The 14,880-nt window shown below is 39.4% G+C and overlaps 1 protein-coding gene across 3 annotated transcripts in view; it reads right to left on the bottom strand.

Moving 5' to 3' along the window:
• The window catches only part of LOC127430573 (probable voltage-dependent N-type calcium channel subunit alpha-1B), a 192,544-nt gene that overhangs the window by 98,851 nt on the left and 78,813 nt on the right, over positions 1-14,880 (bottom strand). For all 3 annotated transcript variants that reach the window (XM_051680419.1, XM_051680421.1, XM_051680422.1), the window contains exon 9: positions 10,319-10,422. In XM_051680419.1, the coding sequence (XP_051536379.1) occupies positions 10,319-10,422 (104 nt within the window). The remainder of the gene's footprint in view (positions 1-10,318; positions 10,423-14,880) is intronic.

Raw genomic sequence — 14,880 nt, 5'->3', positions numbered from 1 at the left:
GTTATAACCTTAGGCACATAGCCTTTTCTGGGTTTGACAGTGGTTTTGAAACCAAACTCCAGACATGACTTGTCAACTGACAGTGCTTGCAAATCACCAACCCGTATTACTGAGGTCAAAGCCAGCAGTGATGTGGTCTTAAGAGAAAGCACACGCAATTCAACATAGTCCAGAGACTCGAAGGGAGGCCCCCTGCAAACACTTTTAGGACCAAGTTAGGTCCCAAGTCAGGGCTGTAGCCTGGCAAGGGGGATTTAGCTGCCCCACCCCCTAGGAATTATGATTAAATCATGTTTTCCTATAGAGATGCCAGTTTCAGGTGCGTGATACGCAGATATAATAGCCACATAAGCTTTGAGCATAGACGGAGTGAGCCCTGCGTCCGATCGCTCTTAAGAAATGTACAAATTTCAGCTATGGGGCAGTTCACAGGGTCTTTGCCGTGTGAAAAGCACCAATTAGTGAACACATTCCATTTCAGTGCATAAAGGTGTCTCGTGGATGGCGCTCTAGCCTGTAATATGGTGTTCATAACCGACCGAGCCAATTCTGTCTCGTCCGCTGTGCTCCGTTCAAAGGCCACATGTGTAGGCTTTGCAGCACTGGCTGGGGATGCCAAACCGTGCCTTATGTTTGAGAGAGAAAATCTTTCTTCAGTGGTATTTACCATGGAGAACCATTCAGTATTTCTACCATCTCCAGAAACCAGGACTAATTGGGCCATTTCGGCACAATTAACAGAACGGTTTCTATAACCACTCAGACTTTGCTAATGAGAGAATGAAGGAGGCGCACCGGGGGAAACGCATACTTGCCTCATGGCGTCATAAATACGCCACTATTGTTGTGTTGTTTGAATGAATCAGAATGTGGTGATTCACAATATCGGAATAAAAAGCTCTCAAAGCTAGAAAGACAGCCAGTTGCTCTAGGCGGTTGACATGCCATGGCCGTTTCACACCTGTCCAGGTGTCGAAAGTCAGGCATCCATTACACACCACAACCCAAACTGTGTTGGATGCATTTGTGGTCCTTCTGAAAATCTGACCCAGCATAACACCCTGTTAGTAGAAGGCTTGCGCTGTCCATGGTGCTATAGCTGCCAGACAGTGGTGAGTCACCGCGATGCGCATGAAAATTAAATGACTTCAGTGGTAATGTTTTTTCAGTTTGAACTGAAACAGACACTGAAGAATGGCCTGTACGGGCTCGTTCATGAGGTACGCACACATGAACTCCTAAAAAGGAGATTTACTAGCTGGGGAAAAGTGTGCTTTTGTCCAGTTGATATTAGATCAGATTTTCCATATGGCAAAGCAACAAGTCTCTGTGTTCGCTCAGTAGTGCCTCTGATTGGCTAGTAATAACAAAGGTAGGTAATTCAAAACATGCACACCATTAATTTTCAATGGGGCGAGCACCCCATCGTTACATTTTGTGAACGTGCGGGGAGCCAGAGACAGACTCAAATAAAGGGCTTTAAATTGATATGCAGTTCCCTTGAATGTGAAATCTAAAAAGCCGCCTGTAATGCGGTGTAACTGGTACATGAAGTACACGTCCTTCAGATCTATTGTTCTGATCAGAGGACCTGAAGATCTGTTTCTGAGTTAACATTTTGAATGGGCGTGTCACGAGCATGCGATTCAAACGTCTCAGAACTAGAATGGGCCAAAGCCCACCATCCTTCTGAATGAGTGGTTGCGAGCCAGCTCCTTTTATACCCGTATGTCCGGGGGAGTGGCATGCAAATTCCACTCGCCAATTCACATTGACCTTTTTTCAAAGATCAGAGGTGTTTGGGGCTCCCAAGGGCGACCCCTAGTGTCACTACATCGACACAACGTCGAGTGAGTGACAGATAGGGAACGCAAGTACATCTCCAGAGTCCGCTGAAAGTGTCTCTTTAATATAATTTCAGTTATCCGATTGCAAATCGAGTTACACTGAATTAAGTATCTGTGGTTCTCAAGGCATTGTCTATCGACTCCATAAAGTTCATTTTCTCTGTACAGATGATTTCCATTCAAGTTACTCTGTTCAGTTCACTCACAACCTGTTTTTCATGTTTGTCTATATGTCTTAGTTATATGTTAGATTAGCAATAAAGTCTTGTTTGCATTCAAAGTTAATTTGACTGTGGTATATTTTGATAAATAATCTTGTCACTTGATTTTTCAAAGATCTGTGCTCCAAAGCTCGAACCATGTCTAAACATATTTGTGATATTATTTTCAATAAACCATGAGAATAGTATTACTCCAAGTGAATTAATCATAATTCCCATATTAAAGCTAATTCCTTAAATATAAACTGTGAGCGGATACAACGAGCCGTTGTATTACGATTTTAATGGTAGAGAATTTTATTCAGACAAATAATCTAATTATTTGTCATTTATCCTTCTTATAATGGTGGTCAAACATGGCTAATTCCATTCTAAAATTCCTTAAATATTATGGTGAAGGTGCGCAGACACTTTAATCCATACCGTGTGCATTTATACTACAAAAAAATTTCTACAGCGTCTTATTTGAAATTGCTTTCTTTATAATGGTAATAATAATATATAGCTGTACCGCATAAAAGTACAATATATATCAAATACATGAATGAACATTTCCCGTTGAAATTTATTTGGTGTACGAGAGGTCTTAATAATTAGGTTAACTTAGGGTTTAGACTACAGGAAAAATGGACCCTGTTTGGAATTCGCCCCTGATCAACCTCTAGTAACTCTCGACTCACCAACTTTTGCACCAATCAAACTGATAATCTAATCTCTGTCAGCAGCTGTACTTCTGAATAGGCAGAGTATAAAGATATTGAGGTTGCAGCAGCTAGTGGCAGGGTGCTCTCCACACATTTTGCTCTCTTAAAATGTTCTCAATTGTAATGTCTTCCCTCTTTGAGATAAAAGTTTGCCTCCTTTTCCTTTTGAATTTTCTCCCAAATGTGTTTTTTTTTTTTTTTTTTTTCTGGGGTAAAGTGTTTGCCTCTTTTTTTACTTTCTCTTGAAGTTGGAGTCTTTATTTGGACTCTTTAGTGGGTGTCATGGAAACATGACACCTTTTTAGAACAATGTTTGAGTTCATTTTTGAGTTTAGTTAAAAGTTTAATTTGTTTATTTCCCCCATGTTGTGACCTGTCAGAGTGACCACTGTATGGGTCATAACACCATCAGTTGTACTAATTTTTATACTAATATTATACTTTTGGGTCCTTTTCTATGCCATGAAATGAGCCACTATCAACTGCCATTGTATTAAGAAAATAGATCAGGTTATTCGTTTCACAAACGTGAGAAAGTCATACGGATTTGAAACAACATGATGGTCTTACAAAATCCAATGTTTAAATGGACACAATGCTGTGAAAAGAGGTGAAGGAAAACAGGACTAGAATAGTTTACTAGAAATCCTGATCTAATAAAATCCTTAAGTGAGGAGCTTGTGTGTCAAAGGAGCAAATAAGAATAAAGGTCATGTCCTGTGTATTTACAGTTCAAACAGGCTAGATCAAATGTTTTAGCAGACACTGCACATGGACATAGAAAACAGCCCCTTTAGTTAACATCTAAACATTTGAGTAGAGAAAGGGTGAGTGTGAGAGTTCCAATTATTTAAGACCATATGTACTGCATGTTTACGTTTTTCTATTGGGTATGGTTATTATTACACACTTATTCATCTTTTCTGTGGATTAACGATAATTGGAAGGAGTGTTGGAATTGCCATGACTAAATTTGCCAGATGAATTGATGTTTAATATGATGTTGTAAGATTCCTTACTTTATATGTTTATATGTTTATTTGACATTTGAGTAAATGTACAATATGTATTTAAAAAGGTTAAAAGCTTTGACAAAAAAAAAAGAACAAAAAAAAACTTTTGATGTGTTAACATACTGTACATCATTAATTCTTTTGATTGCTAACAAAAATCAAATGAACACAGCAGCAAACTGATTGATGAAGACTTGAAATGAAGTGATAGAATGCTCTCGTCCAAACTGAAATTGCGTTTTCTCGACGGAAAACTGAGGCTTTGAAAAACGTTCTCCATAATTGCATACATTGAAAAAAAAAATTATTTATAGGAAACTGCAAACTTTCAAATGAAAACAGATCAGTGTGGATGTAGGCTTTTTATTTGTCTGGTGTTACATGCAAATACATCTTTTTGGTGCATATTTTGTGGTGTGTAAAGTCATACTCAAATAAATGAATAAATAAAGCATTTGTTGGTAATGAACACATTATCTACTCATCTATTGTTAGATATTTGGCACTTTCCACAAAAAGGGTACAAATAGATGCCCCAGTCCTTTTTTTTTAAAAGCACTTAAGGTACAAATCCCTTGTTCTTTAAATAAAGAAATATTTGTTATGTTATTTGAACTATCACCTCTAACTTATGTAGCTGCATCTCACATTTTTGTGCAACACTATGACCACATGATTCATTCAACATACTTTAAAATCATGACACTCAGGAAGTAACATAATTTGGAATCTTTCTGCAGCAACTTTCAACAAATGGCAATAAGATAGTACATTATATTATTCAGTTTTCTTTAGAAAAAAGTTTATTTGGAAAAATAAATTATTTTCTCATTTAATTTAGAACATAAGATATAAAGTTTAGAAAAAGGAGGAACATGTCAGAACACAGGAGAGGGCAAGACAAAGCGGCGTTGGGAATAAGCCATGGTGCATCTGGTTCTGGTATGTTTCTAAATATCACCATGATTTCTACAATTATATACTGTACAACATATACTGTGTTTTTTAAAGGAACTTTATGACAGAGGTCAAATTAAATGAATAACCAAATATATTTTACTATCTTTTAAAAGATAAAATACCTAATGAGATAAGAATTGTAATGACTGGGTGCTGAAAGCTGGAGGGAAAAGAAGAAAGTGGAAATAGTTCAACAGGAAACATAATTCTGGGTAGAAATGTGTTTGATGTTGGAAGAAGAACTGCACAATCTATTAAAGCTGAAGGAGAAGTACATGGAAGGCATGTTACTGTGGTTGATACTCCAAGCTGGAGGTTGCACTACCCTGTGGAAGACACTCCAAAGTTTGATAGACTGGACATTATGAGAAGTCCAAATCTATGTCCTCCTGGACCTCATGCCTTTCTTCTGGTCATTCCTGTCGATTCTACTTTTCCTATACTCTATAATATAGAGAAACAGCTGGAGTTTTGGTCTGAGATGTTCTGGAGTTACACTATTGTGTTGTTCAGTTCTATTGTTACATATGACAGAAGTACTTTAGTAGACAATCTTGTAAAATGTTCAGATCTTGAAATGCTCCTGAGGAAATGTCAGAACAGATATAATTTTCTTAATATTAAAAACGGGGATGACAACTTTCAAGTGATCGCACTGCTGGAACAAATTGAAGAAATGGCATCCGAAAACAATGGCCTTTATTTTAAAATTGGCAAAAGTCTCTCTGAAATGGAGGAGAGAGAGAGAGGGTAACCAGGGAAAGAGCCAAACAGAGATACCTTGCTGTGATGAAACAAAGGGCTGAACTTCAAGCATGCACTAGAGGTAAAAAATTAATACACTGATAACAACTTAAGTTTACCTGTTTCCAGCCAAGATCCATGTCCTCATTTCGAGGTCTGTATGCTTTTTATTGGGGGGGGGGGGGGATTTTTCCCTTTTTTCACCCAATTTGGAATGCCCAATTCCCAATGCGCTCTAGGTCCTTGTGGTGGCGTAGTGACTCGCCTCAATCCGGGTGGCGGAGGATGAATCCCAGTTGCCTCCATGTCTGAGACCATCAACCCACGCATCTTATCACGTGGCTCATTGAGCGCGTTGCCACGGAGACATAGCGCATGTGGAGGCTTCATGCCATCCACCGCGGCATCCACGCTCAACTCACCACGCGCCCCACCAAGAACGAACCACATTATGGCAACCACGAGGAGGTTACCCCATGTGATTCTACCCTTCCTAGCAACCAGGCCAATTTGGTTGCTTAGGAGACCTGGCTGGAGTCACTCAGCATGCCCTGGGATTCGAACTAGCGAATATAGGGGTGGTAGCCAGCGTCTTTTACCATTGAGCTACCCAGGCCCTGAGGTCTGTATGCTTAAATGTGTTTATAGTTACTGCATATTGTACTGTCACAAAATATGACCAATCTTTACAAACTAAATATAATTTGAAATGTAACGATTTAGTACTGGATCATAATTCTGAGGACTTTGTTGAATTCTACAACCTATATTTGTCACTAAAGAGTCGGCAGCCCAGTATTTATTGACCCTTTCCTATTTAAATGAAGAACAACATCTAACTGACATACGGATTGTGATTCTTGAAGCAACATGTTTTGGAAGGAGCTCTTCAGGCAATGTCATCCTGGGCAAAGAAGTTTTTGAAACTTTCGTTACAGAACAACAGTTCGTTGTGTAGTTGGTCATGCTGAAGTGGATGGGAGGCAGGTAACAGTGGTCGACACTCCAGGCTGGTACTACAACTGTCCTCTTGAAAAGACATCAGAGTTGGACAAACTGGAGATTAGACATAGTGTGTGTCTGTGTCATCCTGGTCCACATTCCATTCTCAAATCTGTTCCTATTGACCCAGCATTTAACAAGCATAAACGCATGGAGGTAGAGGAACACCTGGGTCTTTTTGGGAAAAAAGTCTGGAGCCATACAATTGTACTGTTCACCATAGGAGAATGGCTTGGAAATACAAGCATGGAGGAACGTATTGAAAAAGAAGGAAAGCATCTTCGGTGGCTGATGGAACAATGTGGAAACAGATACCAGGTTAAAAACTGTAAACAGCACATTGACAGCACACAAGCAATAAAACTCCTTGAGAAAGTTGAGGAAATGGTGATGGAGAACAATGGTAGTCATTACATACCAAACATGGAGAGCAATCCATCTATTGATCTTCAACTAAACTCGAAACAGCCAAAATAAACTTGATGAAAGTGAGGAAGGAATGATATATCCTACAATAACTTTTTAAGGGTAGGTATATTTGTCTTTATTCTCTATAACAGTGTTTCCAGCACCACTGCTTAGCAGCTGCTACCACTGCTGAATCTACAGTGCCGCTGCAAAAGAAAACAAAAAAAGTGATGTGTGCTTGCAGTCGACTTGAGCAAAAGACTTGGAGCTACGAAAAAAAAAATGCAACTTTCTATTCTGTTGTCCTGTATGGTCTGGACTCCAACAACAATCATAAAGCAAGATATTGCAGGTTGCTGGGCAACTCTCATCTTACAAGTGGCCTCTCCCTTGTAAAGAGAGAGAGCGTGAGCGAAAAGCTGACAAGCAAGCAGATTCTGAGCAAACTAGAGCTGTTCTGTGAAATTTCCACAATTCCATCTTTGTGTTAGTTTCGGTTTCCTAACCTGTGCTGAGCGTGTTATATACAAACCGCTCCAGATTCACTTTAATTTCACATTTGATATCATTTCATAATTCCAAATATGCTACTAATTAAAATACAAATCTTAAGTAACCCAACGACATCGGGTATTTGTGGACAGAGGATGAGAAGAGGATCACAATATAAGGCTATTGTGGTAACACTTCACAATCAGGTTTCACTCGTTAACATTAGTTAATCATTAGGTATCATGAATGAACAATGAGCACTTTATTTTAACAGCATAAATTAATCTTTGTTAATGTTAGTTGTTAATGTTAATACAATTGTTCATTGTTAGGTCATGTTAGTTCATAGTACATTAACTAATGTTAACATAAATTTTAATTTTAAAATATTAGGATATGTTGAAATCAACATTAACAAATATTAATAAAATCTGTACAAGTATTATTTATTGTTAGTTCATGTGAACTAATGTAGTTAACTAATGTAACAAATTGAACCTTATTCTAATGTGTTACCGCTAATTTTAACTCAGCTACACAATGAAACTTCCTTCTCTGTGGACTCTCCCCGATGCTAACACAGAATCCTGTAGGTAACATTGCTCTATAATATATCTATGAAATGCCACATAACTTAACATTATGTGTTTTTTCCTTATAAATGCATCTTCTGACCATATCTTTTATAACACTAGACAAGAAGTACAGTCTCTCAGAAGTGAGGATTGTCCTTCTGGAAGGAAAAAAATTTGGAAAGTGTGCAGCCGGAAATATCATTCTGCAAGGACGTTTTTTTGAGAGTATGCTGGGAGAGGTTATTCATTCCAAAATGACGTGCTACCTTAAGTACCAAAATATTACTTGTCTAATTTCCATACTGTAATGTACTACCCCAAGGTTTAGATAAAAAATAAATCATCAAAATATTACATCTATTATAATTATCATTGTGACATCATTGTCATTCTGTCTAGAACCATATAACCCCTTCAAGGCAATGTGTGACGCAACAGAACAAAGTTGGAGGATGTCAAGTTACTGTGGTTGACACACCAGGCTTGTCCACATCAAATCTGGAAAATGCAAGAGAAATGTTACGCAGTGTGACACTTTGCTCACCAGGTCCACATGCATTCCTGCAAGTGCTACCTTTGAATGAGTCTTTCACAAAGAAAGCTCAACAAACAGTGGAGGAGCTCATGAGCCTTTTTGGTGAGACTGTCGCATTAAAGAGATGGTTGCAAAAAAACAGAAGTGAATATTTCACTCTAGAAAAGAAAGAAGGCAACCCAACAACAACGATGTTTACTGAGTCAAAGACACTGACTGAAGAGGAGTGGAATAAACGGGAGGATAAACTTATAGAGAACATATTGAAGGCAGCAATGGTGGACCTGGATGCAGCAGAAAACCAGCCGCGAAGTCCCAAACAAAGGCAAAGCATTATTCATTCAGTCAATAGTAAGTTTCTGTTTTTATAGCATGCTCCACTATGGCTACGTTCACAGTGAGTGTTTGGGACTGAAAACCATATTTACTTACAGGTGTGAGTCTTGAATTGTCCTTGTGTGAAGGCAGCAGTTTATTTGTAGCTGAAACTCTAAATCCTGCTGCCAAAGCAGCTCAATGGCTCAGGAAAAATGCATCATCTGGATATGGCACACTTGACGCCATGAGCATCACGTCAAGTTCCGAAGATCCGAAGACAGAAAATATCAAAGATGACATTACAATGCCCCGATACTTTCCCAGTCACATGGGCACTCCAAAACATATGAGTTACATGAAGAATCAAAAACGTGCAAGACGTAGAGTGTATGATTTGGACATCACACACTACAGTATGTGCATATATAATGTAAATTTGATGGTTGCTTGGATTTAATACATCAGTATTGTCACTTGTGCTGTCAATAGCTTTTTTTGTAATCTATTTAACAATTTACTACAATTTGCATTTACTGTATATATTTAATTTCCTGTCAATATGTTGTGCATTTAGTTATAATATGCTGACTTTCTTGTTTAAGGAAAGAAAGCTAAATAAGCAATAAAGAAAACAAAATAAGTAACACAAATTGGTAGGTAAAAAGGTAAATGCGTTGATTGTGTTAAATTTAACATATTTAAAGCCCCAACTGTCACATTTTAACACCTAAATACTGAATACTGTTTATTTGCCAATAGTGTATCTTGTTCTCATTGTCTCTTTTGTGAGGGTTCTGATGTTGATCAATGAATCTTTTTTTTCTGTGCATAAGTAAAGGAATATGAAACTCATTTTGTATGAAGATAATTAAATATTATTTGACTAATGGCATAACCATGTACAGCAAATAATAACATTACAGTATGCATTACTTTCATGATTGTTGTAAAATGGTCCACTATAACATTACTGTGGAATGGCAGCATCAAGGGCATGCTTTCTGGAAGACATAACTACACTATGCACAGTACAACTCTACATTAGTCAGTCTACATAGTAAATCTTCCAAGCACTGTAATACATTGTGTGTGATTATTGTAAATAATTCAACTCTTATGTTTCTGTGGAATGGCAGTTCCAAGGGCAAATTTCTAGAATAAAAATGCTATTTAAAACTATGTTAATTTTCAAAACAAGATTTCCACATGTATGACATCTGTACAGTATGTGTTTGTAAATGTATGCTCGTGCAACTGTGAAAAAGGAATCGATTATCTTGTGTATTACCTATAAAATATTAATTTAAAAATGTACACAAAAATAAATAAATAAATACACTTTTTATTTAATATAGGCCCACATTAATGTTACTGTGAAATGGCAGACGTTTCTAAAAGAGTAAAGTAAATATGGAATTGCTAGACTAGATTTTAAGTATGCTATAGAAAGAGGGGAACATGGAGAGAAGGAATAGAAAAAAAAGCAATGGAGGACTTACCCTGATAAGACACCCAGGACGAGGTTGAGCATGAAGAAGGAGCCGATGATGATGAGAGGGATGAAGTACAGCCAGTTCCATGTGTTCCCAGAGGCATCATTAGCCTGCAAATAAACAAATAAAGTAAGTAGTTTTAAAATACAGTGTCTCGTGTTTCACTCCCATGCTCATAATTCACCAAACTTAAATCTATCTATACTGGCGGATAAAAATTTGGATAATGTACAGATTTTGCTCTTATGGAAAGAAATTGGTACTTTTATTCACCAAAGTGGCATTCAATTGATCACAATGTATAGTCAGGACATCAATAACGTGAAAAATTACTATTACAATTTGAAAAACTACTTCAGAGCGTTCTCATCAAAAAATCATCCATGTGCAACAATGACAGTTTTGCAGATTCTTGGCATTCCAGCTTTTTTTTTTTTTTTTCATTTTTGACCTAATATTGACCTTAAGACATGCCAGTCTATTGCTTACTGTGGCAACTCAAAAACAAACAAAAAGACAATGTTAAGCTTCATTTAATGAACCAAATAGCTTTCATCTGTGTTTGATATAATGGCAAGTGATTTTCTTGTACCAAATTAGCAATTTAGCATGATTACTCAAGGATAAGGTGTTGGAGTGATGGCTGCTGGAAATGGGGCCTGTCTAGATTTGATCAAAGATTACTTTTTAAAATAGTGTTGGTGCTGTTTTTTTACATCAGTAATGTCCTGAATATACTTTGTGATCAGTTGAATGCCACTTTGGTGAATTAAAGTACCAATTTCCTTCCGAAACAGCAAAAATCTCTACATTATTCCAAACCTTTGTCCGCCAGTGTAGGTCAGTTCAGCACAGTGCACAACAACTTTTACATTTTCTAAAAAATTATAACACCAAATAAATATAAAAAAATAAACATAATTCTTACATATAGAACTGCAACTAAGCAAAGCATACTAAATATATCTGTTTAGATCATATGAGAATCTAATGCTAAATAAATTAAGTTGATAAAAATCCACTCCCATATAACACCACAGAGGAAATATGGCTGACCCTCTTCAAGCACTGGCAAAGCCTCAGGCTCACATCAGAACTGCAGCCTAATGAAATAAGAAGTTCAAGAAAAGGGGAAGTCATTTGGAATTAGGGAGATTTTGCAACCATTGCGTCCCCCCACTGTTCTTCACCAGAGGCCCAAGGCAGATGGTTTAGCTCCAGTTCTGAAGACAGACTAATGGGGTGCCTAGACAGACTGTCGGAGTAACCGGGACATAGCGTTAGCAGCCGGCTCATGCAACAGCAGGGTGCCACTTGTTGTCATTCACCAGTTTTACCTGTTACTCACTCTTGGTATACTGTAATCATGACATCATAGACAGTGGTATGATGTAAGGGTGTGAATCTTTGTGTTGACAGTGATAGTATTTACAATTCATTTGTTTTCAAATCAATTCAAAATATATATATATACATTTTTTTTAATTCAGATCGATTCGAAACAATAAACAGCAATTTAATTCAGTAACTTATCAATACAAAATCCCTAAAGACTTTCCCTTGTTTCTAAGGCAAAACACAGAAAAATGAACTAATTTATTTAAAGGTGCTGTAAGCAATGTTTTCAATTCTGGAACTTCCACCAGACTCAAGCCTTGGTAACACAACACTTTGCGCTCCATTCAATCCCATTTAAACACATCCGAATGCAGGAGACAAGAAACGCAAGCTCATGGAAAGAAATTTTGCAGATCGCTGTGACTTGCGAATTCGTATGACAAAAAGACGTGTGACCAATAAAATATTGAACGTCACTTACTGACCTCTTGGCTCTGGACTATTCAGTGATATCTGGCAGACACAAGGGATGTTTTATGCATGTCATTTAATTTAAAAAATAGCTAGTTATACTGTATATGCACAAAAAATTACAGTTCACTTTGATATCAGAGAGTAATTCATAGAATGCAAATATTTTATCAATATAGTTTAGTGCATATGGGAAACATAAAAATGGACCCAGTAATGGACAGATATGTGTTCGTGTTTCTGCTGCAAAGTGAGACCATTTCATATGTTTATTCAGAGTTATATTATTCATGTTGTGGAATTGTGCCAAAGTTCATTCACTATTCTATGAATGAATCCACTACGTGTTTTAATTCCAATCTAATACCATATGCTTGTCTAATCCATTAAGGCTGCTACCATGTTCATTTAAAGCACGGTGCAGCCAAAATAGATCAAAGATTGCGCTGCTGCTTTGAATCACATCAGTGGTCCTTGCACTCTTAAAATCATGTCCTCCTGAGAGCTTTCGTAGACATCAAAGCCATGTGGAACAATCTTGCCCCCTCCATAATTGCCCTGGTGTTGTTGATGCAGTTGATTGTGTATCACATAAAACAAGCCCCACAGGTAAGCTGAGGTACTAGTGAGACTTAATGCTGCAAAATAAACTGCAGGCTGACAAAGCAAGTGAGTGGTGAGAAATGCTGTGCATTAAAAATGAAAATGAGGTAAATTATTCAGCTAATACAATCTATAGTGAAGGACAATGTCAATCACACATTTTGAAAATGGACATGTAGTTTTTTCTCTCATTAGTTTCTGTCTACTCTACCAAATTGGATGACACTTTACCTCTTTTTTTATTTGATACATGAATTTGAGATATGTTTTTTCCAAAGCGATTTGACAGTGCATTCAAAGCAAGGTTATAATAGTTTTAAAATTTTAATTTCGTTTTTATTTCTATTTAATTTTCAATCTGTCACTCCAATTTAGTTTAGTTTTCGTTTTGTTTATCAGTTCTTTGTTAGTTTTAGTTCCCCTTCTGTCACTCACTTGACGCTGTGTCGATGTAGTGACACTAGGGGTCGCTCTTGAAAGCCCCGAACACCTCAGATCTTTGAGAAAAGGCCAATGAGAATTGGCGAGTGGAATTTGAATGCCACTCCCCCGGACATACGGGTATAAAAGGAGCTGGCTCACAACCACTCATTCAGATTTTTTCTTCGGAGCCGAGAGGTTGTACTATCAGCGAGCTGAATACTACTGCTGTTCCATTCATCTCTTAAGAAGCGTATGCTGTTGGATATATGACGCATTTCCAGCAGCTTTCTCTCCTTCTGCACGACGAGTGCAGATTTCGCCCCTGGGCGCTTCGACAGCGCTAAAAGAGTGTATATTCTTGCTAAAGAGTATATTTTCTCTATTGAAGCACACGCATTGACGCTGAACGTCTTTTTAAAGATGCGTCTTTATAAAGATGCCTTTCTGTCTTTGTGTGATTCCTGGATGCGGTCGCTATCTCTCCGCTTCTGACAGCCACGGGCGCTGCCTCACGTGTCTGGGCAGCGATCACACTGAGGCAGCATTCATGGATGGTTCATGTTCTCATTGCAAGAATATGACCATGGCAACTCTGCAGTCATGGCTTTCCTTCTTCCGGGGGAAAGCCACTCTAGCTGCCCCCCGCGCCACGCCTTTTATCTCCGGGTACAAGGCCGGCCCAGCTGGCGCTGGAGGCGATTTGGGGGCTTCAATGGGCGCGGCTCCGCCGGGTAAATCCCCGTGGACCTCCCATTCCCCAGCACGCTCGTTTGCCCCCGGCGAGTTCCGAGAGGAGTCCAGCTCGCCCCAGGGCCAGCTTAGTGTCCCTTTCAGAGCTCCGGAGCGGGATGAGTGCTCGATCGCTGTATCGGAGAGCGTACTGGCGATGTCAAACGCCGAGGACTCGACTCGGCTGCCACCTTCGGGTCGGCCCACCCAGTCTGAGGCTGACGGCAAGATGAACGCCATGCTTGCCCGGGCCGCCGCATGTGTCGGGTTGGAGTGAAACCTTCCACCCTCCCCTGAGCCCTCGTGGCTAGATGATTGGTTCCAGGGTTCGGGGAGCCGCTCACAGCCACGCCCCAACCTCTCACGTAATCCTGAGACCCCGGCCGGGCTATGTGCCCAAGTTTCCCATAACCCCCTTCAGGGATCAGGTGGTGAACCTGCAACCATTGCCCCAGGAGGAGGCAGACCCAGCCCTGTCGTTGCTGTGTCCGGTGTGTACTTTGCACATCTACTTGGATTGCACGCAGAGCTTTAGACGCAGAGCAGCTCTTTGCCTGCTTTGGCGGACAGCGGAAAGGGAACGCTGTCTCCAAACAGAGGCTTTCCCACTGAATCGTGGATGCCATTGCTATGGCATACCAGGCCCAGGCCATGCCCGTCCCTTCGGGAATACGAGCACACTCCACAAGGAGTCTGGCATCCTCGTGGGCACTGGCCCATGGCACCTCTCTTGCAGACATCTGCAGGGCAGCAGGCTGGGTGACACCCAATACCTTCGCGAGATTTTACAATCTCCAGGTTGAGCCGGTTTCATCCCGTGTTCTGTCAGGTACGAACAGGTAAGTTCGGGAATACAGACAGCTGTCCGGGTGTATCGCTTGCATATAGCACCTTTCCCCTCCAAAGAGGTGAAGATGTGCGCTTCTTTTCCCATGCGAGTTCACGAACCCATCAACCCTGGATGTCCTTCCTCCCTAGCCCTGTGGCTCACGAATTCAGCGGAG

Source organism: Myxocyprinus asiaticus, chromosome 40 (genome assembly GCF_019703515.2).
Source record: "Myxocyprinus asiaticus isolate MX2 ecotype Aquarium Trade chromosome 40, UBuf_Myxa_2, whole genome shotgun sequence".
In the NCBI taxonomy this organism is placed as follows: domain Eukaryota; kingdom Metazoa; phylum Chordata; class Actinopteri; order Cypriniformes; family Catostomidae; genus Myxocyprinus; species Myxocyprinus asiaticus.
Note: the sequence above shows the minus strand (reverse complement) of the source record. Positions and strands in the feature narration are given on the sequence as shown.